We start from the raw sequence: 27,141 nt of genomic DNA on the forward strand, positions 1-27,141 counted from the left end.
TGACATATAAGCTGGTTCACATGAGAAAACCTTCATTGTTGCCATCTGTCAGCTGTATGCAGCTGAGTTTCCACTAAATTAAAAATAGCAATCTTTTTTTTAAATCCAAACACTGGCTAGATTTAAAATGCTATTCCATGGGTCAACAGTTCAGATGAAGCTTTGTGCAAAGTATATCTGTACAGTCAGGAACTAAAGATGATAGCAGGTCTTTTGTAATGTTAGTTCCCAGTTCAGTCATGGTTTTGGAAGCATAACAACAGGAAAAGTAACTTTTAGAAAATTCAGCAAGAGACTTGAGGAAAAACAAAGCCCATTGACACATATATACAAACAACACTAGCTGAACTGTTGGTTCAACTTAAGCTGGTTGTAGATAGCACACGGCATAAAGACAGCCAAATGAAGGGGTAGAACCTATGTGATAGAACAATGGATCTCTACAGACTCTTAGCCGAAGAAACATCTTTGTTTTTCCTTCTAAAGAAATGAAATTACATTTACAATTTGTCAGAACTTGCTTGAAGGCTTGAATTTATGATGGGACACTATCATCCCATCCAAGCATATACTATTAACAACATAAAATAGAGTGGGAATTGTATCCTCAGAATGAGCCCCCATAAATCTAGGTCATTTGCCTTTTATGAAAATGCAGGTACATGACAAAGAATGATATGTTCTCTACAGTATTTTCCCCACTGTATCTAATAGTGCGCAAACCTAATTCACTTGGGAGGTCTACAAATAAAGAAAATAATCCCGTTTACAAGGGTTGTCATTTCAGGATTTTTCTTTTAATCATTTGCCTTTTCTCCAGGTTCCTGAACATCAGCTTTGTAGAAATCTTACTAAGAAATCTGATCAAATATTAACAGCATATTAAGCATACGTATGTTTTTCCAGGTAAATGTTCAATGACCCAAGGGTATTAGAATGTGAGTGTGCATGTTTAAGTGAGCTAACACATGCATAAAGTCACTGCCTTGAATCCAGGAATGGAATTAAGATTTATTAAACAAATGAATAACATCTCTCCATGGACATCAAATCCCCAAACTGACAGGACCTGACAAGTGGGGTTTGTTACGCTGAGTACAGCAGTCTCCCGGGGAAGGGCTTGAGGGCCTTTCCCACACTCTGGACACATGGTACGTAGGAGCGTGTGTCCCCAGCACCACCCCACAGAGGTAGCAGAAGCATGCAAAAAGCCATGGATGCTCAGGAATTCAGTACAAAGCATTATAAGATGTATCTTAAGACACTCCTGATGGGTGCTGTGTGCACCTGAAGCTGAATGGCCACTCTGAAAACACGCTAYAGCATGCCCTTTCCTTCAGTCCCCCTCTTTCCAATGGTGCAGTGCTATAGYTGACTGACAGGTTCACTGGAGGAGCAGGCTTGAAAGTCCTTCAAACAACTGCAAAGCTAAGGGCTTTTTTCAAATTGTCCAACAGGACTGTGACATCCAGTAAAAGACCAAATGGAATGGGTCTGAGTGGCCAGACAGTACTTCACATTACATTACAACCTCTGGGGGTAACTTAGCTCAAGCAGCATCTCTTTTTAAAAAAGGACATAGGAGGATCTCCTTCCTCCCCAGTTCCAGCTCTGAGCGGCTTCTGAACAGAAAACAAATATTATTGCAGCCCTACAGCTGTCAGCTTTTCCAGATCATATTAAAATCATTAGCAGAGTTATGAAGATTGCCTAAAACAAAAATTTAAATAAGCAGATTTATCTAATCTGCCATGTTCATTTTGGCATCAAAAGAGCAACTTTTTTCCTATTTAAATTATACTAAAAACTTTCAGCAGTAATTTTACATAAAGTTTTTTCAGATCTTTGGTCAAAAGGTGTTATAAACCTCATAAAACTAGTCATTTTCTCTAAAAGTTATCTTAAGATTAAAAGCGTTAATTGTAACAAAAAGAATTTCTTAAATTGAAATATGGTCTACTCCAAAACCCCACTTCAGTGGAAGTCTTTCCATTGACTATATTGAGGCTTGGATGTACTCCATAGTTAGTTTGTAGTAAAGCCATGAACATTTTATTCTCTATCTGTTGTTTAACCAGGTGTTTGCAAAATGTGACCCAAAAGGGTATTTCTGACTGAATGCTACACGTTTGCCAGAGATGCAAGGAATAAGTTTTGTTAACAAAAATCATTCATGCATATTATTGAAATGATATTGTGTAGTTGTTTGCTGTTGCAGATCCATCCACAATCTTGTGTATAATGTGTATTTTGAATATATGCACAGGCATATATATTTGCAAGAATAAATGGAAACAGACACAATAGGGGAAGCAGAATGTTTTAAGCAATTTTCTGCCAGCAAAATATAGAAATGTTTTCCCTGGAAATGACATATGTTTAATGCAAGAAAACCAGTCATGCAACTGCTCTGTCAGAAAACACCACAGCACACAGGTGAACCAGGAGATTAGAAACATCTTTTTTCAAATCTCATTTTACAAACTTGCAGGAGAAATGTGCTTTGTGGATATCAAGTATTAATTCCCAGAACCCAGATATCCTTTATGTTTGCTCTTTCCTACATCATAGTGTTGCTCTAACTGCGTGCCTGTATAGTCATTGCTGCTCATCCAAAACTGTCAGGTTCTTGATCTTTGTAAAGTAGGCACAAAAGTCTACCTGCATGTGAAGGAGTAAGGCCTGCTATACTGTAAGATGAATTTCATATATGGACACAAGCGAAGTTTTCTTCTGGATGTCCCAGGAAAATACATGGGTTACTTACATAAATGTCAACTTTATTGTTCACTTTTAATTTATCTCAAGTGACACTTATACTAGAAAGAGTATTTCCAGCATCCTCCAGCTGACGTATCCAGTTTTCTCCCCCAGGCATTATTGTGATTTTACTTACTATGCTTCCAGATACAGTCCAAGTCAGATACTTCCATCATATGTGTCATGAGCAGGTACTGCACCATTCCTAGCCAGGAATGAGATGAGAGAAAAGTGGGAAAGGCTGTAGAATAACCTACATTGGAAAATTATTTGGACAGCAATTCACTAACGAGAGATGACATATATCAAAATTCAGTTTTAGCTTGTTATGCTGTCATATGAAAACTTCCACCCGTATATCAGTTCAGATGGGGCCATTAGCAATTTTTTTTCCCCAGTCACCAGTTTTCCAGAGGGAACATCACTCTAGAGATAATACAGGTTGATACAGTCCTTATTTATGATCATGACATGCCTCCTGGGCCTGTTAACAAACAAGTCCCATGTGTCTTTTGAAAAATCTGTCAGGACCATAAGTATATTACACAGAAGGCACACGCAGTCATTATACAGTAATTATTTCCTAAGCTAGATTCAGATCACATGCAAAAATATAATCTAAATAATGAAATATTAAAGCCTAATAGTTTATTCATCAGCAAAACCCAAAATAATCCATAAGCTACCGATACATATTAATGAGCTGCTTCTACCATGAGTTTTCAGTGCTTAGTAACTAAATGTGTGTTTATGTACGTGCATACATAGTTTTACAGGAGCCACTRGAGCTCAAAATTACAATGCATGCTTACATACTAAATAAAGAGAAATAAAATCTACAGGAGTAAGTTGCCAGAATATCAAGACTGCTGGTATCCTTATTCTTCAGTGATGTAGAGACTTAGCATCTAGTCTCATTGGTTTGTCTACTTAAAAAAAACAAAAAACACCCCGCACCACCAACCCCCAACCAAAAACCAACAAAAAGTGGTCAACTGCTGCAAGCTCAGTACCTCTAAGTAATCTGGTAACAAGCAGTAGCCATCACATTCAGCCTTGTGCCATATCCACTGCTCATCAGGAAATGTGAAACTTGGATGATAAGATACTTCCTTGAACATCCACTGAAAGGCAGAGCAGTTCCCGTGTGAGCTCCTGAGCCTTCCTGCAAGGCAGCCGAGGGGCCCTGCCTGCCTCGGCTCCCTTACACCGTCCTCTGAGGATGGTCTCAGGCCCCTGCTCAGGGATCACAATTTATTTCCAAATTATCAATATATTATCAGAATTCTGCTTCCCAGAAAATTTCTACTTTTCTTCCTGCTTCCAAATAAAACCTAAATATTTCCAGGAACACTAACTTTTGCCCAGCACTGATAATTTTATGCTAAGCCTTAGGCATTTGAGCAGTAATACATAAGCGTCTACATACGGGAAAAAATAAAGGATAAATAAGCCCATAAATGAAAGAGCAAGATATTACAGTGACAAAAGCCAGATGAGTGTCTGAAAATTGTGTTGGACTGAGTTTTGCAGTGCACCAGTAAAACAGCACTTAAAGAACTTAGTGAATATCAAACAATTTTTCAGATAAAATCATACAGTTTGGGATTGCTTTAAGCTTTGAACTGTCCAAAACACATTTTCCAAATACAGGGCACTGCTTCCCTAGTATGCTCATTATTTTCTATTTTTTGATAGAATTTGGGAGGCGAACAATTATTCCCCCCCCCCATGGACAAAGGTTACGCATCTTTGTACCCAATTGCTTGAAATTCTATTACAATTATCATAATTGACTTTTTAGCTTTATTTAAATGATTGAAAAATTGAAGGTCCTGCTAATGAAATCTTAAATGTGCTATGCATGAGAAAAGCAAAGTGACTTAAAATCATTTGTTTTATACTTCTAATTAAATGATTAGGTTGACAAAGGAAAACATCCAGGGATTTGTAACTGAAAAGAATTACATGAGTCTTTCTATGGAAAAAATATCAAAAAATAAATCCACAGTTGAAATGTGAACGGAGAATTAGACCAACTGCTTTGCTAAACAAAGCTGTACAGTTGATTTTTGCATCTACTTTATAATTCCTACTTCTAACACTTACATTCTGTTGTTACTGTTATGCAGGAGATCATTTTACTTCTCAGTTTTCTAGTCAGTTAGTTTAGTCAGTCATTGGCAGTGATTATTTGCATTATTTAATTTTTCCAGGTTGTATTTTTTCCTATTACTACCTGCCAAATGTAAAAGTAGAACATTTAAATCTGTAAATAAGTAGTAATATTTTTGGCCAAGAATAAGACACAGAAGCCAGAAGTTGGGTCAGACATATACATACTTTTTATTTTCATTTTTGATTTCTAAAAATACTATACAGCCACAAGTGTCATTAGCTTTCCAAGGAATATAAACAAAAAACAAAAAAAAAAAAACACATACACAACACACCACACATACACACACTGTTCCACCTTGTCAGCATAATCCAGCATCTCAGTAGAAATTATTAGAAGCACTACAGTGCCTTTTCCTTCCTTCCTGTAGTTTCCATTGGGATACTGTGTGCATGAGTGAGTCTATAGCTGATATTTTGTTTGCCCAGAGGAGTTTAGCAAAACACTTAACACCTTATTACAATGGCAACATTAACTCTGAAGTGAGTTAGGTTTTTGTTTGTTTATAGAAAATTATTATTTCAGTGACACTGTATGTACTTGCATATTCAGGTCTTTCATGAATTGTGACTATGCTTTGCCAGTCAATATTTGCTATTTTTTTTCTTCCCCCTCCCCCTCCCGAGATACTCAGTGCTATTCAGCGAAAATATTCATTGATCTCAAGTTGAAGTTCTAGCACTAATAAGCAGTGATGACTAGAAGAAAAAAAAAAAAAATCTACACTTTCTCTGCCACCATCACTTGTAAAGTCAGCTCTAGCCACACTTGATGGCAGCAGTATTTAGCATCGCTGCAGTTTGAATCGATTYTTCAGAGCAAAGTTTGTTTACCTCAGGTAAGGAATAGTCCCAGAGAAAAATGAAAAGTAGTGTTCAGCCTTCAAATGACAGACTCCCAAAGTGCTTGATTTTTGAACAGTATTATTCTAATAAGTTTTCTGGCCATTAGTTCTCAGCACAGTACTCACAGCCTTGCACAGCCTGCAAATGCAATGGATCAGCAGCCCGCACAGGAAAGCCTGCGCATGTACACACACACAGGCTCAATCACCTATCATCTCATCTAGCTCCAGAATAAACCAATTGCTCTTCTTGGCACTTCAGATGAGATCTGGGTCAGATTCAGACTCATCTTCTGTACAGTCGCAGCTCATGTCTCCTGGCAGTTGCTCACACACCTCCGCACTTCACACAGCCTCCCTGATCGATCAGCTGCCCTAATGGAGCCACCACTGCAAAGCTATGGTGCTATTTGTGGTGCATTTCCCCTGCAGCACAGCAGGAACCCAAAACCCAGGAGTTTAGATGCATCTGTTTAAGTCTCTTAGGTAATTAATTGAAATGATCAGGTATTAATAACAACAAAAGAAAAACACTCCAATACACAACACACCATGAAAACACAAAACACAAAACACAAAACCCAAAAGCAGCACCCCAACCTGCTGCACCATAGTAATTCCTCACAGATCACAGCCTCAGTGTCTAGCAGTGTGACCATAAATGCTGTAGTCTCACAATAACCGCTGCCAAACTAGATTCAAATTTTCTGAAGACATGACAGAGAAATTCTGGCCTTCTAATAATAGTTAATTGTACTTAGGTATCACACAATTATCCAGAAGTATTAATGCATTTGAGATCCCATCCACTTACTATCAGTTAGTATTGCAATATTAATAGCACCTAGAAGCTGTCCAAATCACTCTAAAACACAGTAGATAAGAATTATATCCAAGAGTTTATTTATTGAAGCTTAACAAGAACCCATTTCATTGACAGATCAAGGCTATAGCTTTTCACACTGATTACCCTGCTAGGTAATAAATATTATGAAGAGTATTATTTAAATAGTTCAGGAGACTGAAAAAGCTCAAGCAATACCCCATCCTCTCCAGCCTAAAATCCTCAGTCAGGTTGTTTGTTGCATGGACTGTGACATTGCATAAGATGCTCTTAGTATCATTTCTCACTGCCTTACAGCCATAAGTGCGAAACATTAAAGTGTCCGCTCATTGTATTTGATATCATATTACGCATTCACTCTCTCCCAATGAATTTCCCCTCCCCAGGTATTTGAAGTCAACCCTGTCACCCCAGACTACTTTTATTGACCAGATAGCCATTTACTACAAAGCTGAATGTCTACAGTAGATATTCAATATTGATCACATGAATAAAGTCCTCCAAAATGTCTGCTTCTCTCCACTGTCTGTAAGCAGAGCCTATGGAAATTTAGCTGCAGAAGTCCAAATCAGCCAAAATGACCATCATCTCAGTATTATTTAGGCTGTAAAAGTTTAACACTACCCATAACCCCCAAAGAAGGCCTGAAACATTAATAGATGCAACTGCTACTATACTGGTGCAAGCAACATTTTTCTGTATACTGGTACAGATAACAGGTACAAAATTACTTTTAAAAGTCTGCCTTGCCTTAATTGTGATCTTTAACATACACATCTTGCAGATATTGTTATACCTTAAGAAGTCTCTCTGCAGTAAATGGGTAAGAAAACCTATTTTCAAACTAGGTAAGGCAGTTCACTCCTTGAAAATTACAATTTTAGATCCAGGGAATTAATTCAGGAATTTGTCTTCTAACATTGGGTTCAAACCATCAAGCAACACGTGTGATTTTAGATTACTAGATGTAAACCTCAAGTCTACTATGTGAGTGTAGTAAGAACTTCACAGAGAGACATGTCCACGAAATAAGTGATTCTCCCAGGCATATTTTAGAGACTGAATTTGGGGCAGGTTTGCCAATGTACTAAATTAATTCACTGACAACAAAGGTACAGTAAAACTCACAAAAATATGAACACCTAAGCTCTATATYCTATTCCCTGGTAGCAGCAAAAAGTATCTTCAAGATTAAGTATTCTGCAGTTATTTTATATATTTTTAAATACTGATGAAGACAGTTAGTAGAGAATAGGGTCAGAAACTGATACAAAAATAGATACATTTGCACAAGGCAAAACTGTTTTCAGTRTGTTTCCCAAAGGTATGCAGCATGAAATACTGTTGCTAGAAGAGCTATATTTACAAAACTTTCCACTCATTTCTTTGAAATCCATTATTCATTCCATCACCTTTGTAGTCTTAAGTGGTATATATTAGTACTCTGTAATCTGGAACACAATATATATTTAAAGCTAGCATTCTGACATGTTAAAGGAAACATGCATAAGTCATGAAATCTTTGAGCTGCCTCAGTGATAGCATAAGTGCCCCTGGGACAGAGTCCACAGTTATTGTTTTTACCAATAACAATTTTAAAAACACTTTTAATCCACAAGCTGGAATTGAGTACTCCATGTAAGGATCTCTGCTCTGTTTAAAATATTTGATTTTGCAATGTTCATGTTAACATAATTGTAGTGATATTGATAAATGTGCCAGCACCCTTCCCTCCCACTGACAGTGAGCTTGCACAGTTTAAGGTTTAGGAACAATCCAAACCTACTGAATTCTGAGGCAGTCTTGGGTCATAGTTTCAGTAGGATATAAGGTACTCCTCATGTATGGGAATTAAAATCAGTCTTTTCTAGAATTACTTTGATCTTGATATTTGTATAAGTTCAAGATTTCTGCCTAAAAGCAAGTACTTTGACAATCGGTTTTGGCTATCCCAAATATACCCATAGTAGTATTCCACCTTTTCTCAAGTGCGTATTTCTTGTATGATCTCAGAGGAATACTAGGACTCTTTCCCTTTCTGAGATCTAAGGGAATATTTTTTAGAAGGAGAAGGTAGAGAGCACAAGCAGAGAATACATTTACACACAGACAGGTCTTAAAACCATCAGATTCAAGTGAGAGTGCACACCAAGCGAGTATGAAATAGCTTGCGCCTATCTGTACAGCCATGCCTTACTCCCACCTCCAAGTCCTCTCAGAGCACTTTTCTGGGAAGGAGGAGAGGGTGTAAGGGAGCAGTCAGCAGGAACTAACAGAGGAGAAGTCACACCTGACTAACTTGATTGCCTTCTATGATAAACTGACTGGATTGTGGATGAGGGGAGAGCAGTAGATGTCCTTCACCTCCATTTTAGCAAGGCTTTCAAGACTATCTCTTATCATATTCCTGTACCCGAGTTAGGACACAATGTCATTCAGAGGGACTAGACATGCTGGAGGAACAGGCCATGTGGACCTGACAAAATTCAGCAGGGACAAATGCAAAGCCCTGCACCAGGGAAGGAAGACCCCCTTGCAATGATACAGGTTGGGACTGCCCAGCTGGGGAGCAGTCTGCTGAAAAGGCCCTGGGGGTGTTGGCAGGCAGCAAGCAGAGCATGCCCTGGCAGCAAACTAAGTAGTATTTTGCAAGTCTTTTTCAAAAGACTACAGGCAGCAGCACTGACTCACTGCTGACATACCACAGGCTGAAAGACAGTAGGTAACACAATCAGGCAACAATGGCGGGGGGGGGGGGGACCAAAAACAAGCCCCAAAACAAAGAGAGGAGAGGAGGAAAAAAAAACCCCCCAAAAAAACAAAAAAAAGACACCCCACCACCAATTCAGCTTGAATGTCGAAGTAATCTTTGTTACCAGGCCCTCATAGAAAGAGCAAGAGGAAGGAAAACAGATTTTGTGAATGGACCTCTGAATGGGAGTGCTTCACACATTCAGAATAAAAGCCATGTACTGGATTTGTTGGATTAAAATTTCATTCCACCTGAATGGTTCAACTAGAAAAGCATTGATCTTCTCTGAAAGGTTATTTTTGCTTCTGGTTACATTTAAATACTAATTGAGGGGGTGGGGGAGGTGATGTTGTTGGCTGAAGGAAGGGATTAGAAGCAAGAAACACATACTTTTAATCAGGTTCCTCTCTTCAAGAAATGTTCTTCGGTTCAAGCATAATGTGACCTACCCCCTTGTTAACGACACTGTTGGCATTGGCACATATAGCAAGTATATGGCACCACCTATTGAGGGAAGGCAGCAGCACATGCTTACATTTCCATATTAGTTTTATATTTACAAAAATATATATATTAAACAGCTCCAGAATGGAAATTATGGTGCCTTAGACTGCTACATATTAACAGTAACCATGAAGAAATCAGAAATAACAGTTTTCATGTTTAAATAAAGAGCACTTCAGCAGTCTTCCCCTCCCCTCCTGCCAAGCCCTGACCTCAGGCTTAGCTGTTCTTAGCAAAGTCACTAAGTAACCTTGAGTTGTATTCAGCATTTCTACTGCTCTTTTAAGAAGGCAATTGAATCCTCACCGTGTTTGAGAAGCCTATCCTTCATTTAAAATAGGATTTTTCAAATATTAGCATATCAAACAGTGTAGTTGTCAGAACAAGACGTAAGATTAGCACATTTCATTTTCTTTAAGTCTCAACTTCCTACTCTCCCTACTATTTTGTATTTTTAATGTGAACAAACCAAAGGCAAGCTTGCTAAGCCATCTTCATGAGCAAGACAGCAGGTATGTCTGTGCAACAGCTTAATTCACTCTCCAAAGTCCAAGAGTGGCTTAAATCAGCCAAACACTGCCAGCTCTCCCAAAGTCTCCAAGCCAATGCTTCAGTTCTGACCACTGAAAACACTCATCACTGCTAGAGACCTGGATCCTGGCTCTCTGCGCTGGGTGGCAGAGGTGGCAAAGTAGCCAGGATCCTCTCCTGATCACAGCGGATAACAAGAAAGTCAGGCAAGCCAGGTCACTGCATGTTAGAAGTGGCATGGAAATAGCAGCTCTGCCTCACCTTTGGGCCAGCACCAGCAGCAAGTAAAAGCTGTTGCAAATAGCATGAATTCCATGGCAGTTGAATGTACATTTGGCAACAATATTTTGGACTTCTAAAGTTTATTTTGAAAATTTTTTCTTGTATTTGTGTTTTTCACTTGAAAATTATGAGGAAAAAAATCATAAATTCAGTGTCAATGTGGGAGTTGAAATAGCTCCTTAATTCATAATAGCAGTGGTTTTGTCAGCATGCTTAAACACATTGAATATAAAATTTGCTCACAAGTTTATGATGAATGAGTTCACTTAAATGGATCTCCATTTGACAGCTAACTTTCCAAAAATATAAACTGATTTGTTAAGACAGACTTCAAATTTGAGAAATAAAAAAGCCTCCAAAACTGTTACAAAAACAGTCAGCAGGTCCTTACCTATTGTTTTTCTAGGTATTACCTTCTATTGAGCTAACGCTTACTTCACTCTTCTGACCATTACCAGAGCAACAGTATTGTGGAATTACACTGCAGCTATTAGATGAAAATAAAGGCAAATTGTGTTTATTTCACCACCTTGACTATACCGCTAGGGCTGTTAGAAATATTACTTCTTCCTAAAAGCCCTTAAGAATGATATACATCATTACCTTTCAGATATCCACAACTACAGTCAGTGAAATGTTACCTCATAGTGATGAGGAAGCTCCTTAATCAAGCTCTAGTTTGATTGCATCAGGCAATTCATTGGTTCATAAAAAAGCCGCTACATTATGGAGTGGTGTCAGCTCCATAGTGCCTGTGACAGCTCMTTAAACTGTGTGGCACCTGCTACCCATACACAGCAAACATGAGTGAGTCATCTCAGCTCTCAGGCTTAAGCAGCAGGGATTTCTGGAAAAAAACAAGCAAAACCACAGAGGGATCTATACCTCATCTGACATCAAGAGACTTCTAGCAAACTTACATGTGATTTGATATTCTTTACATTGCCAAAGAGACATCATTTTCACACTGGAAGGCAATTAGTGTCACTCGACACCAGCATAGCCAGAGTCCTCTCAGGTGAGCATATCAGCACAATAACATATCTCAAATATGTGCTCAATTACACAGTTATGTATGAAATTGAGAAATAAAAAGAGAGCAACTTCTAGACAGGCAAAGAAATCTCCAAAATATTTCAGAAGTTTGTCATTGTCAGATCTTGGGAACTCTGTTGATGAAAAGTGTCAGCCCTTTCACTAGCTGTACACCAAAATATTTACTTTCTGGATGAAGTTCTGGAATATAAGTTTTTGGATCTTTAAACTTGTCCAAATGCATATTTGCTTACCCATTTGCACTTGTCAGTGTATTCCCATCCCATTGTCTTTATACTCTCCAAAGAGAGAAGTTGGTGTTTGAAGCTTGCCTGGCAGCAACTTGCCTTTGCACTCTCCCCTACCTCCTCCAGGTGGATTGAACATCATTTCCCCCAAACCCCACAAACAATTCTGAGACTGCTCCATTCTCAGAAGGAAGGAAGTAAAACTGTCCTTTATTCATTCAAATTCTTACTTTTAAGCTACCTGTTCTGTTGCAGCTTGTACTGGATCTTTTGCCATTAGGCAAAAAAAAAAAACAAAAAAAAAAACATACCTTCTGATCAGATGCTTGTTTTCAATACTATTTTGGACATTTGTTAAGATCAGCATAGACAACAAGATGAAACTTAACTTTTCTTTGGGTGGGGTGGGAAAAACATAGCAAGACTGCAAATCAAGATATAGTAATTAATTAGTATAATAAAAATATAATCTTTAAATTCAATATTTCTTGCTAAGTGACACCTATATACCCTTAAGATTTATTTATATATACACACACACATATATATATATATATATTAGTTCTAGAAGAGGACAGGTATTTTTCTTAAATCTATGACCTCTATAATTTGGAAGCATGGGACAGGATTACTTGAAAGACCCAAATATAAGATGAAACTATAACATGTAATAGCTAATTGATAAGTATTTCACAATAGCTACTGAATTAAGGAAAGTGGAAGTTTATAATCTAATATATTTTTGAAAAATAATGCAATCTGGTTTTAGCAAATCTAACTGCCTGGTCTTCACACCTTAGGTTTAGTAGGTCTCATTTTCTTCTATCTAGTCTAACTGATAAAGGGGAGGGGGGACTTGAAAAGTAGAGGCTTTTCCCTATGAAGATTAAATAAGGCAAAAGAAATAACATTCTTCATTAGCTAGAACTAAATACCATCCCCCCAAAACAAAAACACCTACAAAAGACTCACACAAGGTGGTTTCAAAAAGCCAAAATGGAAATGACCGATTTACTTGTGTCTACTTTCTCTACCCTACCACAAAATACATGATTTCCTATAATACTCTTTCACTTCTGCATTTCAGCAGTCAAGTTTAATTGTAGTCAAAGCATATAACCTGAAGCTAGGACAGGTCTTGCAAATAAAGAACAGTTTTCACAGAAGAAAGCAAGAGTTCCTTCCTCCAATCACATTGCCCAGTATTTGAAACAGCAGTACRACAAAGACTCATCATTGGGTCAGGCAGCCTCCCAAAAGAAAGAAAGAATAGTTAAACTTTAACTGCTAAGGTGAAGCTGAGGAAGAGTTTAAAAGTTAGATACACTGCCCTACAAGATTCACTAGTCAAAGCAGCACAACAACCCCTACCAGGGTAATATTTATGTCAGGTATCCCTAAAGGGTAAGTGTGAAGTGTCTATACGGATAGTTCTATATTTTCAGAGGAAAGAGATGCTAATTTATCAAGCTACTATATACATGATGGACATAAAAGCAATCTCCATTAACCACTGAACAGTTTACTCTGTTCCAGGACAAGTAAAAGTAGTTACGGGAGTAACAAGCACACTTCATGTGCTTTTCAAGCATTACCTGTGTTGCCTGGAGTTACCAGGCTGGAGAGATCAGAATTTCAGGCTCCTGCCTTGAGTTAGGGAAAGGAAGAGTTATACACAGTATGAGAAGTCAAAGATAAGAAAGCAAGAGAGAGAGAGAGGACAGACAAAAAAAAGAAGAATCCAAACTGTGTTGCAGTTCAAAGTATTTGAATCAAATAACCATTTGCTGTTTTAGAAATTCTTTTGCCTACCTTTCCGCAGACAGTCAGTACAAGAGAAGGTCTTCACATGACTCCAAGTTTTTACTTATACATAGTAAGGTCCTGCTTAAAGGCTATGCCCCAATTTGTAGTGTTCAGTAGAGGGTTTGCCCAAGGAGGAAAGTCAGTGCAACTGTCATAATGACTCTGGGAAGGAAAAAGGACTATAGGGAAAGGAAAAGAACACGGCGTGATTGTACTTGTTCATTTTCATCTAAGCTTACTATCTACATACACTTTTTTACACACCCATAAATGATTCATTAGAAGTCATACAATAAAAGCAATGTAAAGGTCGTGAAGATGCAACAAATAAGTTTGTCCACAAGCAATCTAAAAAACAAAACAAAAAAAAACCTCCCCCCCCCAAAAGCAGAAAGGAACAGAAAAATGTTTCTGAGCACCTGCAACAGAGTACCTGTAACAACTGAACGCATTATCTGTTATCCAGCTTCTAAAGCTTTTAGACAACAATGGTTCTTAAAATAACTTCATAAATAGCCTTGGCTTTTACCTCAGTTACGTCAGTTGTCCAGAGTCAGACAACAGTAATTCATTCACGTATGGTGCTTAGCTTTAAGATACACTAGTTCATTAYTACAGACTTGGCACAATAAAACATAATTTCAAAAAAAAAAGTAGGATCCAAAGCGGCATCTTGGAATGCCAACAGTTACAAAAACTGAAACYATACCTTTGAAAATGCATGAAAACTTGTTGGAAGAGCATAGGGAGATGGGAAAGGAAGAGAGAAACATTTTAAAGTGAGCTTAAAAAAAGACCCAAGTGTTTTTTTTTTTTTAAATAGAAAATTTAATACCATTCTTTCTTAAGAGTGAAACAATCCTGTCTAGAAACATACATCTGGTTTCCATAATGAAGTTAACTCCAGGTTTTTAGCCTCTAAACAACATGATTTGTTGTCCTATTTAATCTACATTTTAAGACAGGCTCTGGGTCCTACAAGTCATTTCCAAATACACCTCGATTTAGAGTGTTTATTTATCATGCTTAAATTGATACAGATTGTTGGCTACACAGTTACAAGAGCAACAGTTTACAATTCTTAAGTTACAAAAATAGTTATCACTCATTAGTATTTCTATACATATCTTAAGCTATTAAATGCATACTCTGTACAGTGGATGTCAACAGTGGTTGTTTGTTTCCTTAAAGCAAAAAATTAGAGAAATAAATCACTGACAGTCAGATCCAAAATATTTAGGTACCATAATATGCTTGCATGTCTGACACTAAATATCCCTATCCGTACATATCAAAAGCAGTTTCAGTGTCCAAAAGACATGCATCCAGGCTGTAAGACCCTTATGACAGCCGATGGAACAGGACAGTATGAGTATCGGTATGTTACTGCCACCTAATGGTCTGGCACTACACCATCGAATCCAACTCGGTAACTTTAATTTGACAGATTCCTTACAAAGAACTATACCTGCCCTACCTACAGGTGGGAAAGCAGGTTTATAGGACAAAAATCATAGGAGCAGCAGAACAAGCTACCCCTTCGTTACCACAATCACTGACTAAAGATAAAATAGGAGGGTGGCTTCTCAAGTGAAGAAATACTCAATGTCTTTGCCATATCCAAATTATTGTTTCCAAGATGTTTTGGTTGTTTAATTCATTTATGTTTTGCCAGAGTCACCAAAAAAAAAAAAATCTCGATTGGGGTGATCAGGGTCAACAGTAACAAGTGTTCTGCTGATTGAAGAAGCCCACTATTGAAATACATTGGGTTGTGTTTATTTAACTTCTGCTTCCTTTTCAGAACTAACAGTAAGCCTGGAAGCATTGCTAGGGTTGTGGCATTTTGTTAGAGAGGCAAGCTAAATTTTGAATTCTCACAGCAGAATTACTGCTAGTCTTACTTAACTTTAAAAGTCTAGTCCCACTGACATTAAGTTTTACATAGGTGCCTGACTCAAATAATTTACCCATTTCACAAGATTCTGCCTGGGAACAGTTAGATGTCCCATTAGATGCAAAAACACACCACCACCATCCCCMAAAACACCCACCCCTTCACCACAGCAACAGACAGCTTTATATGCCAAATAAGAAACCATGCCAAGTTTTTCAGTTTTTAATTATTTGAATCTAGACATCTCTCATGCCACTCCAAGCACCCTCTGTTTCACCATGAGGGCACAATGCTTCAGTCAGACAGTTGCCAACCCTAACAGTTGAATCCAAGACGTAAAGCTTCCATGCTAGTTAGCTTTATACACCACACACTTAAAAAAAAGCGCAGCTCAGTCATGTTTAAAATGTATTGTGAAGAGATTTACTCACTCACAGAACTTCAAGGACAGCTTGTTCCAAAGTTAACTAAAGCATGTACTTAAGCCTGCCAACATAAGGTTGCAAGATGTAACACAACAATGTTAATATCAAGGTCAGGCATGCATCAGAAATGCATTAAGAATTCCAAAGCTGTCCCAAAGAGGAAGAGATACGCTTGTCTTCACACAAGTTTAAGGATTAAACAACAGCCCCCTAAATATCAAAATGAGGAAATAAGTTATATGAATGAGTTTCTAGAGGCTTTCCCCCACATCAGAAATTCATGAGTCTCAGGAATACAGCTTTCAGACAAGAGTTTCCCTTTTAATCTTTCCAAATGGATGTCTGAAGGTCAGATCTTAGGGCTTTAAGTTTGCTGAGTTTATTCATTGATCTAATGCATCATAATGAAAAAATTTGTTCACCAGGTCAAAACGGCCAAATAAACATTTTTTACTCATTTACTTTGTGTTCCACATGGATTTACCTTAATTTTGGAATTTTACAATTATTCTAGATAGAATACATTAAGTTTGGGGGGTTTTGTGCTAGTATAGCACACCACTATTTTAACAGATAACAGAGCTTTCATTTTAAAGTGCAATAGGTTAGCTACAGAATTGCTACAAAAATTCAAGTGAAAAGAACTATACCAGAAATAAATCCCTTACAACACAATAATACAACACCAGTATTTGATAGTACATTAAAATTAAGGGGAAGTTGCACATAAAATATTCATCACCTCAGAAGAAACCTTAAGAAAGCATCTTATACACAGAAAAGCAAACCAGAAAAGATAGTTCTTCAATCTGACCTTCTAGAGAGAATTTGTACTAATTGATTTACAGTGAACAATAAGGCTTGCCTTTTGGTAAAAAACAAGATAAAAATAGATGTGAAATAGCAGCTATGGGTCTATCACTTTATCTATCAGTTGTCATAGCTTCTTTACAAGCTATATTCACTTCTTGTGCTCCCTTAGTATAATATTTCCAAGTTCAGTCACAGAAATCAATTCCAAGTTAAGCAATTAAGGCATCTGCTGGAATACTTATATGAAGAGATGGTAAATAAGAATTAGTAAAGTTCAAACTCTTGCCTTGTTTGGTTAGTCATAAGCAGACTGTTTTGCAAGGACAAGGTCACACACAGAACTGTAAGCCTTTGATTCTCCTGTAACCAATCTGAGGATTCATCAATAGGATCTTTACTCCTGCTTCTCATTTTCAGGTGAAAGCTCTTAGCCATTCAGTAAGTCTACCACAAATTGATGACATTAAAATTCACATCCATTAGATTATCCTGGATAATAACAGACATTAGGAGTTGTATCATTCTTTCCATACACATGGAAAAAATAATTCACTCAAAAGTCTTGTTTTCAAATTAGCTGATACCAAGCATTTTACGCAACGTAAGATCTCTAGATTTAAGTATGTGTTCTGCTCAATATATCTGCCAAATTTCCAAAGGTCAGTTTAAGTCTCAATACTGCATAAGCAATGTAAAAATCCCCCCAACACCTGTTCAAGCAGCATTCACTACTGTCCCCCAAAAAACTATACCATTTTGCCATTACAGTTATTTTAGATTACTGTTCATTCCTTTGAAGAAAATTTTGGTTTAAACTTATACAAAATATCTGCCTAAAGTTGTTTTCTTACATTAAAGAAAAACTTGAGGTTTAAACATTTAGGTCTAGAGAAAAACCCCATACCACTTGCTAGTTGACTTCAGATCTGACAGTCTAAACTGAAATTCTCTCCCTACCCTTCAATGTAAATGAAACTTGTCAGTTAAATTTAGCAGACTTTACTTCTCTGCTTCTAGTCAGCTCCTCACTATTTCAATCTTTAGTTATCTGGTAGGTCTTTTCAGAYCATCAGATCAGCCCTGTATGTGTTTCATCAGCCACAGAACTGAACCTAATCTACACTCCAGGAAGACAGTCAGTTGTAAACTATTTTCCCTTATGATCATAAGCCACAATAAAGAACATTTAAGTGCCCAGATTCAAGAATAATTTTAAAACATAACTGCAGTGAGTAATTAAAATCAACTATTCCAGTACAAACTTCTCCAAAGCCATAAGCTAACATCTTCATCCTATCAGTGAAACTTATACAAACCTAATGGTTTAGATTCCAATATGCAGAGACAGATTTTTGTTAGAAGTTCAGGATCAGAGCTCACAGCAGTTAGCTAGAAAGAGTCTAGGCTTTTTGTTTGGTTGTTTTGTTTCTTGTAAATCAGTCTTATGTGACTTTTTTTTTAAGTTAGGTTCAACCAAAAAAAAAAAAATGCTGAGGAAGAAGAGTAATATAGATGTGTACCTTCACTGAAGTACTGGAGCATAAAAGATTGATAGTTGCAAGAAGTTACTCAGCAGCCTTTTTCATAGTGTTTATTGCTAATTCATTTTATACAGCTTATTTCAAGGAGATGGGCAGCATAAAAACTGCAACATTCATTTAAAAATATATATATATTATCCATTAGTCTCAAGTAGTATCTTCTTACAGCTGCACCTTACCTAATTTAGAAATAAAACAATCCCAGCCTACTTCATTAAAACGTTTTGTACCTAACCCTTAGAACAACAGTCAGCCTCCAGAAATCAAGGAATTTCAGACTCCAAATTTATGATCATCATGTTTGATAAGAGCCCCAGAAATTCTCACTGTGCAAATTGCCCTACTGAAACTACTTGTAATAGTTCAGTTGTCAGTCTCATGATTACATCAGCATTTATTCCTACAGAAAGAACTGTTTTATTCTCACTTACGCAGCTTTGATATGAACTGCGAGGACTCAGGAGATTCAAACAACTACTGCTTATGAGCCTGCACACTGAATACACATATGCCAACATATTAATACTGACAAGTAGTTTAGATACACAGTGTATTAAAACACTAAAAATGCTGTAAGTTTACATCAAGCTGCCAAAACTCATGCTCAAACAGCTTCCCACTTAGCTCCTGACTAYACTATCTTGAGTTTAATAGCTGTGCTCAGAAGTTCACAAAAAAACTGGAATGACAGTGCCATAGTCTTTACCCATTCATTTTCTATAGTTTTGAATTCTTTTGTCAGTAGTGATTTGGGGGATTGTTGCCTTTTTTTTTTTTTTAAACACAATTTTAAACATAACAACATACATTCTCCTTATAACCACCCAGAGGTAGCAGGAGGGATAGAAGCAAAAAGATGTCAGATTCTAAAAGTTGCACTTTCAGGTATACTGTCATCCACGAGAGCTTTGCTGGCTTACATAGATCACATCACCTCTAATCAAGTACAGCAAGCAAAAAGTAGAATCCTGAAACAAAGAACTATTGCCACTGCTGTATTAGAATTTTACACCCAGTTACCTCAAAGCAATCTTGTTACTTAAGTAGCAGTATTGCAAGTTTCAAGAGCCAAAAAGAACTGAAGTATAAACTTAATCTGTGAGTACCTGTTTTTCTAAAACGCTCATTAGTGACACATTTCACCTAAACAGACATACACATACACACATTTACTTTAAACTGATGTACCACACTGTAAGGAAAGGTCCCAATTCAATTCAAGAATCTGATACTCCCATTCTCCCTCCCACCACACAACTTGACAGAAGTGTCTACATGTAACAGAAAGCAAACAGTAGGGGAAACACAATGTTTAGCAAGTACATCTATATACATTTTGTACCTTTTCCCTCCTTGCATTCAAAGTGAGCAGATCACCAAATTTGCTATGCTTTACATGCACATACTTCCCGCTTTCCATAGTACCAGTTCTGCTTAAAAGATCTCTGGCAGCATCAACAGCAGTCATTCCACATTAGCCAAAAGCTGTTTTTATTGTGGAGGCTGAAGTACATTTAAATATTCTGACTGACCCAGTTGGTAGGTTGTGTTTCCTCCACAGTCCACATACTGGTATCTCTCTTGGGATATTTGTTCAGAGTGTCCAAAGTAAGATGTTGTCACTGTGACTCTTAAAAACACAGAACAGAAGAAACATCTGTTTTGTAAGGTGTTTGAAATTTCCTAATCTAAAAATCAGTGTTTTTATTAGATTACTATGTTTTTTAAGACACAAGCTTTGAAACAAAGTGTGTAACATCATTAAAAACAAAGCTTTAAGTAGCTGTAACAGTAGTATTTTAAACTCAGCACCCAAATGACAACAGCAAAACGAAACAAAAACCCACAAACCAACACAACAATACCAGTTTATATCACCTACAGATCTTGTCCATGACAGACAATTGGCCACCTGAGCAGACTTTTCTAAAGAAAACAGTAAAGCTTAAGCCCAGGTTTACTCATTAACACTTAGCRTTGCAATGGAAAAGCAAACATTTCCAGAAGCTACAGCCATGGTTTGTCTACACACTGCTGCTGTTCCCCCACCTGCCAAAACCAACCAAAACAAAACAAACAAAAAACAAGAAAACCCCAAAAAGCAAAAAGGAAAAAATCCCACAGGATGCCATTATCAGATTCCTTTTCAAGACTGAATTCAGGAAAGTACCAGAAGCCTGTTACTGCTTCAGGTTTATGAGGGTGTCAGCTATTTTTAAACAGTGGCAGAATTGTAATTTCTTTACATAGTTCAGTTCCAAGAACTATGAAGCTACTAAACTAGAAAGTTGATTTCATATTATCCAGGATACACAGACTGCAGGATTAAATATCTGTGATTAAGTCTTCAACCAAAATTATATGGTTTTAAAAATGTTAAAGTTTCCGGTTTCCATACTTACTGCATCATCACTACTATGTTATGCACTTTGATAGATAATAAAGTACAGAAGTCGCTGCAAAAAAAAGAAAAGAAAAAAGAAAATAGCTGTTAGATTTGAATCACATTTTAATATGTAATAAGCAAAAAAGAACAAGTAATGTTACTTCAACTGGAAATTCTGCTGTCTATTTACAGACTAGAGTTGCTAGTGATGGCAACTTGTTGAAAATGTTTTCATGACTATACTTGTCTAGGTCTACTTTTACATACAAAGTTTTCATAATAATAACAATCACATGCACTTGCTTGTATTTAATGGTCACCAATAAAAATGTACTGTGAAACAATATTCACTCAGTCTTTCAGAAGCTAACCAGAAGTTGTTAACCTGAAGAACTGTATTAAAACACTTCAATATCACTTCTTTGCTGATAATGAATTTTATTATAAAGACATAGCCATAATTCACTTTATGTTATCAAATTCAAATACAGAAAGGAAAATTTCTCACGAAAGATCAGCATTATGCCAACTTCAGCATCATTTCATCTAAAAAACAAGTCATTTTATCAAAAAGAAGTCTTGAATGCTTGTTATTTTTGGTTCAAAATATTAGGAACTCAGGAAAGCCCCTTTTTTTGCACTGATCCACTTCCATATTACAGCAAAGTGACCATTAACCAATCTGCAGAAAGTCTGAATTCAGAGTTATTGTTTTATTGCAAGAGGTGCTTTTCAGACTTCTGTTTCTCCAAATGCTACATTTTCTGACATGCAGCTACATACCATTTGGACACAGAGCACTACCTAAGTGTACAGTATGTGTTTACTTAAATCAGTTGCTCTTGATCACAAGTTTATCAGCTCTGGAATGAAAGGCAYGTAACCAGTGCAACAAGAGCACAAGTCAGCCACCCCCAGTGTATGCATGCCACTGTTATTCTTTTCCCCACCAGCAAAACCAAAAATACAATGAAGAATTTAGCAGTGAATCAACACAGGTGACCAGGATTTATATGAAAATACAAATAAAATGGTACTGTAATAAAAGTTGTTTTATTTCTGTCATTATTATAGAAAAGTCCAGCAATATGTTCTGAGTCTTTCACTGCTGGGCATGAAATAGGATTTGTTTGGACCATAATGTGAAATATTCTCAGTTACTGTAGTTTTATAATCCAAAATATTGACCACCTGCACCATAAGGCAAACCCAGCTTGGATCCAACAGCACATATTGGTCAACTAGCAGACACATACAGTACTAGCATGCCAGTTTGCAAGTCCAGATTATCTAGAAATAAAGCTGTTTTTATACAGCACAAAACCATAGCTAGGAAAGTGCATTAAACAAAGGTAAACTTCTGCATAGAATCAGCTCTCCAGAAACAAATGGATAGAAATGCCCTGTACGATGCTGGTTTCACCATACAGGATCTCCGTAAGATCTCCTGTACTTGACTTMAGTTGATTTTACAGGACACCTTCTCTCCAGGATCCAAGTAACTATCTGGTTATGCCTAACACAAACCTTAAGCTGACTAGCTGGGGAAACTGAAATACCTACAATATTGTGATCCACTGTATGACCCAGAAAACAGACTAATCCAGCACCTTCCCTCTATTTAACTGCAGATACTGGAAAGTTAAATAGTAGTGAGGGGAAAGAAAAACCAAACACAATAACAACAACAAAACAACCTTGGTAAGAGTAGCCAAAGATATGTTGGCTAGATATTTAGACTAACGAAGCTCACCAGCTGTCTCCAGAGTTGTTCTATGTTGTGAAACCAGTCTTCCAAGACTTACAATACAGTGAAAAAGGACAGAAGCCTGCCAGCAAAGTTAATTGTCAACAGATCAAGGATGTCAACCTAGTATCAAGTGTCTAAAATGCAGGAAATTTGGAAAAAAAACTAAAATACTCACAGAATTAAGAATGAGACACCAAACATTTAAAACATATCACAGTTAATGAGTGCTTCTCACAGTTACTAGGATCTAACTGCATCAGTCTCTACAAGGAAGTAGATCTGTAACTGACACAAACTCCCATAGGGATGGATCTCTTATTACCAGTTATCTATGCTTAGTGTCACTTTGCTGAAGGGAAAAGTACCTTCATATACATACAAGTCATTGTGCATTAGTCTGCTTTTCCAGTAATGTTCACAGACTCACTTGCTTTCTTGAAAGAGGTAAAGTCCATATTATAGACTACCAGCACAGAGAGATGGCAGCTTACCTGCCTCTGCTCCAAGAGAGCATGATCTACCTCCAAGCTCGACCAGCAAGTACATCATGGCTCCACACTATTGCCAGGACTGCAGCTCTCAAGCTGACCAGCCTAAAATCCCATCAGTTCAGGCCACAGACAGCTTTTGCCTGTCCGCATGCCTCTACGCATCCGAAGTCATCTCAAGTTTATTTAAGGTTAGTGACTAGCTTGCAGTTAAAAGTTTCAAGTATTGTCAGCAACAGACTCATAGCATGACTGGAACTTTGAGGCCATGGCACTGATCATGAAGGAGGCTTCAATACGTTCTTGCACCAGGTGTTGAGAAGTACGACCAAGTAAGTATCAGCATAAGTTCTATGAAGCCCTCACTTATTTTTCATGCATCAAAAGGGTGAGCAGGATCACAGGATTTAGTATTTACACAAACCAGACCTACAAGCCTTCAGGATGTAACAGAAGTACAACTTTTTTTTTTTTTTTTTTTAAAGTTCGTAGCTAACTTTGTACTTATTGCTTTGAAGTGTTGGAATAAATTAAAATAAGGTTCTCTCCCACCCCAAGGAGGCTGGCATCCACTGGAACTGCATGCAGATCTCAAGTTTCAATAGTTAAAAGTTCAGACTGAACTTTTAAGTCTGAACTTTTAAGTCTTACTTTTCAGAGTAAGAGAACCAACACATGCTTATGCTACCAACACATACTCAGTGAATATTTTGTGGACTGAAAACTTCCAGAAGCTATGAACAAAACAGCTTAAATAAGGACTGGCTGTAAACACTGCTTACCATCATAGACAAACAGTCCGAAGAGAAGACATACAAATAAACCAATTCCCTCTGCCATCAGAAAAGCTTATGGGAAAGTTACCAGAGAATTGCATTAGAGCAACATGCCTGCACTCTTCCCCTGAAGGAGCTGGCACTAGCTATTGCGGACAACTAAAACACTGGGAGTCAGATATCACTCAAAGCACTGAGAGCCAGGTACARTAAGCCACTATACGACACTACTGAAACAACTGTGGTTTAAGTATTTTTCAGTACTATTAAACCCACAACACAGAAGATACCACATTGTCCCTGTGTTTACATTTCAGCTGATCTGGAAAAAGCAGTTATTAGCATCATTGTTTTTAATAAATACAGGCAATATTTAGAGGCCAGCACACTTACAACATGTAGCTCATTTCATCTTGTATGACTGTGGGCACCATATAGTCAATCTAAAAGAAACAATAAAAAAAACACCTGAGTAGATGTAGACATACAAGATTAATGTACACTCAACTTTGAAAGCCTAAACCTATTTACCTGTTTCATATCCAGAGGGCCAATGCTGGTGATGTTGTTTAGCCGTGCTTTGCCAATAACTGTTTTTGAAAACTGAACTTGGGCTGTGATGTTTGCCACTTCAACCGAATAATAGTTGTTGTTTGTTATATTTAGTGTGTTCTAGAAAAACAACAACAAAACAACAACACTTTAAGAAATACCCATTCCGAGTATCCTGGCAAATACATATTTTGAAAATCCTGTGTAATTCCCAAAATTACACAAGTATATTTTCTTGCCTTCTAGGATTTTTTTTTTTTTTTTTTGAGGGGTCAGAAAGGGTAAAGGGAGGGAAGGAAGAGGAAGGTTTGAAAAGAAAATATACTAAATGTATTTCAGAAGTGAAAAAGATACTGGACCAGTTGCCTCTTGAGACTGCAATAGCTCAAGTTTTATGTATTTTGCATTTCCTAAGAACAACCAGAATGGTTCAGACCCAGGGTATCAGGGTGTGGCCCAGTATTTTGTCTCCAACAGGTGGCCACAAGCAGGAATAAGGAAAAGGGCTAGAATTAAGCATGTAAAGCATACAAAGACACAAATCATGTTTAACCTCCCCCAGGCACTCTCCCAGCTTCTGTGTTAATTCTAACAGAGAAGACTCGAATCCAAGTTTGACGCGATTTGTCTGTTGAAGGGGTACTGAACAGACAACTGCTTGTCCAGTCTCACCTTGAACCTGTGTAAGCTTCTTGCATTAACAACATTCTTTGGCAAGAAGCTCTATAGGTTTATCTGCTGCGTGAAAAAAAAAAACAAAAACAAAAACAAAAAACCTGTAGCTTCTTGTTCGCATTCCCCCACAGTAGTAATCACACAAGACACGAAACAGACCATTTTATACTCTTCATGCCATTGTTGGGAGCATCAACCACTAACCCTTCCTCTGCCCCCCTCAACCCTAAATCACTTCTTTCCCAAACTGACAGGTCTACTCAATTTTCTTCATATAGAAACTGTCCCWTACTTCCAAGTATTGTTGTTGCCCTCCCTTTAAGCTTTTCTTATTCAGATGAAGGAAATTAGGAGGTGACGGAAGTACAGTGGTTTCTACTTTCAAGCTAGTAGCTGACTTTATTTTATCTTTACTCCAATGCTCAAAAGCTGCAGGGGTACCTCCCACCCACAAGCCACTACCATTCACTGGCATGATAGTTCCAAGTGAACTCTAGCTCAAGATGCAGGCAAACACAGACTTCATGTATTGGCAGAGTTAAGCTTTCTGTTTTGCTATTCTTTTCCTAACAAATTCCAAGCATTCCGTTAGCTTTTTTTGACTGTTGCCAAGCGCAGAGCTAAGGTGCTCATTCAACTACCATAACCCGAATATATCTTGCATCTCATAAATGTCAGCTCTGGCACCCCCMCCACCATTTCCTGGGCATCTCATTTTACATTTACACTGGATAAGAGGAAGGCAAACAGAATTGAATCTCTCAGTGACATACAGTCTTTCTGCTGTTCTTCAGCTAGCCCTTGTCCTTAGTACTCTGGAATTACTTTATCACCTCACCATTCATCCCCTTTCCCAGGTTTGTTTGTGAATATGTTGAGCAGCACAGACTCCATCCTCCACTGTGAGTACTGACCATTTCTTCATATCCTCAATTATTCTTTTCAGTAAATGTACCCATTCCAGGACCTCTTCTGCTATGGTGTCTTAGTTTTCTTTAAGGACATTAATGAAGAACTCTGCCAAAAGTCTTTCGGCAATCCTGTATTAACTGCTTACCAGGAAACATATGTGGAAAGAATTCCCTGAAGTTTTAAGGTGGGTGAGAAGTGTGAGAAATCATTTTTCCTGAAGACCAGTTCTGACAGTTGCATAATAGTAGGTCTGTATTTAGTAACATTTTTACACATACTACCTTTTACCTAATTCCCCAAACGATGCAGGAAACTCCAAATCACTTTTCCCCTTGAAAAAAAGGAGATGCAATAGTAGCCTACAGCTACACCTCTACTAGCTGTACATAGAAGAACGAGCCACAGCAAGCCCAGTTACATTTTTCAAACTGGTCGTTATATCTGCTTGAATTTCTTAAGACTGTGGGCTGATCAGCCCACAATTTCTACCTATACACATTCAGTGAGAGATATTACTATAACATTTTATCCATAATAAACATGGAAACAGGTCTATAATCTTACCGTAATATTTAGATATATTATACGTCTACTCTGTTCATAAGTGACGTATACCGACTTCACACCAATGTACTGAACGTCAATCGAGCGAGGAAACAAGAAGAACACAGCCAGCCCAGACAGTAGTAAACATACAATTACAGAAGCAGTCACATAGAGTTTTCTGGAAAAGAGTGCATTTTAGAGTAAAAACTGCATTAAATAAGAACAGTAGTGTGCTATTTTCTTTGTAAGTGATAAGAAGCATCCAGGATAGTAATAAGTTCTCTCCCCCCCCCCCCCAAATCTGCTAGAGTCTTATTTCCACAGGTACTACAGAAAAATCTAAATATTTGGAGCAAAAACATTATGTCAAACCAACTAACGATAAGACTTTAGTTTTTGTTTGTTTTTTGTTTGTTTTTTTAAATACACTATATCAGAATGATGAATTTGTTTGTCATGCTAGCCACTCAGTTTTATAAATCAATTTCTGGTTGACTTATTCAGTAGTAGTGGCCCAGGGAAGTTATTGCTTTACTCAGATTTAAACTTTGACAATGAAGATGTATCTGCTTAAATCAATTAAGACTGAGAGACT

General features: G+C 37.4%; 2 protein-coding genes across 3 annotated transcripts in view; both read right to left on the reverse strand.

Moving 5' to 3' along the window:
- Nucleotides 1–3,795, reverse strand: part of LOC112971939 (von Willebrand factor D and EGF domain-containing protein-like) — a 30,276-nt gene extending 26,481 nt beyond the window's left edge. Inside the window, exons 1-2 of the mRNA XM_026077870.1 lie at nt 3,774–3,795; nt 2,897–3,013 (exon numbers count right to left, since the gene is read on the reverse strand). Of these exons, the coding sequence (XP_025933655.1) occupies nt 2,897–2,963 (67 nt within the window). The 5' untranslated portion in view covers nt 2,964–3,013; nt 3,774–3,795. The remainder of the gene's footprint in view (nt 1–2,896; nt 3,014–3,773) is intronic.
- The window catches only part of TMEM106B (transmembrane protein 106B), a 30,980-nt gene continuing 7,564 nt past the window's right edge, over nt 3,726–27,141 (reverse strand). The window contains exons 4-9 of one of the 2 annotated variants that reach the window (XM_026077868.1): nt 26,565–26,724; nt 24,393–24,533; nt 24,255–24,304; nt 20,864–20,917; nt 19,994–20,091; nt 3,726–3,884 (exon numbers count right to left, since the gene is read on the reverse strand). In XM_026077868.1, the coding sequence (XP_025933653.1) occupies nt 3,838–3,884; nt 19,994–20,091; nt 20,864–20,917; nt 24,255–24,304; nt 24,393–24,533; nt 26,565–26,724 (550 nt within the window). In that variant the 3' untranslated portion in view covers nt 3,726–3,837. Of the gene's footprint in view, nt 3,885–14,767; nt 20,092–20,863; nt 20,918–24,254; nt 24,305–24,392; nt 24,534–26,564; nt 26,725–27,141 lie in introns of those variants that run through there. The other variant, XM_026077869.1, reaches the window with a different exon arrangement.

The sequence above is a fragment of the Apteryx rowi genome, unplaced genomic scaffold (assembly GCF_003343035.1).
Source record: "Apteryx rowi isolate R43461 unplaced genomic scaffold, aptRow1 scaffold_465, whole genome shotgun sequence".
In the NCBI taxonomy this organism is placed as follows: Eukaryota; Metazoa; Chordata; class Aves; order Apterygiformes; family Apterygidae; genus Apteryx; species Apteryx rowi.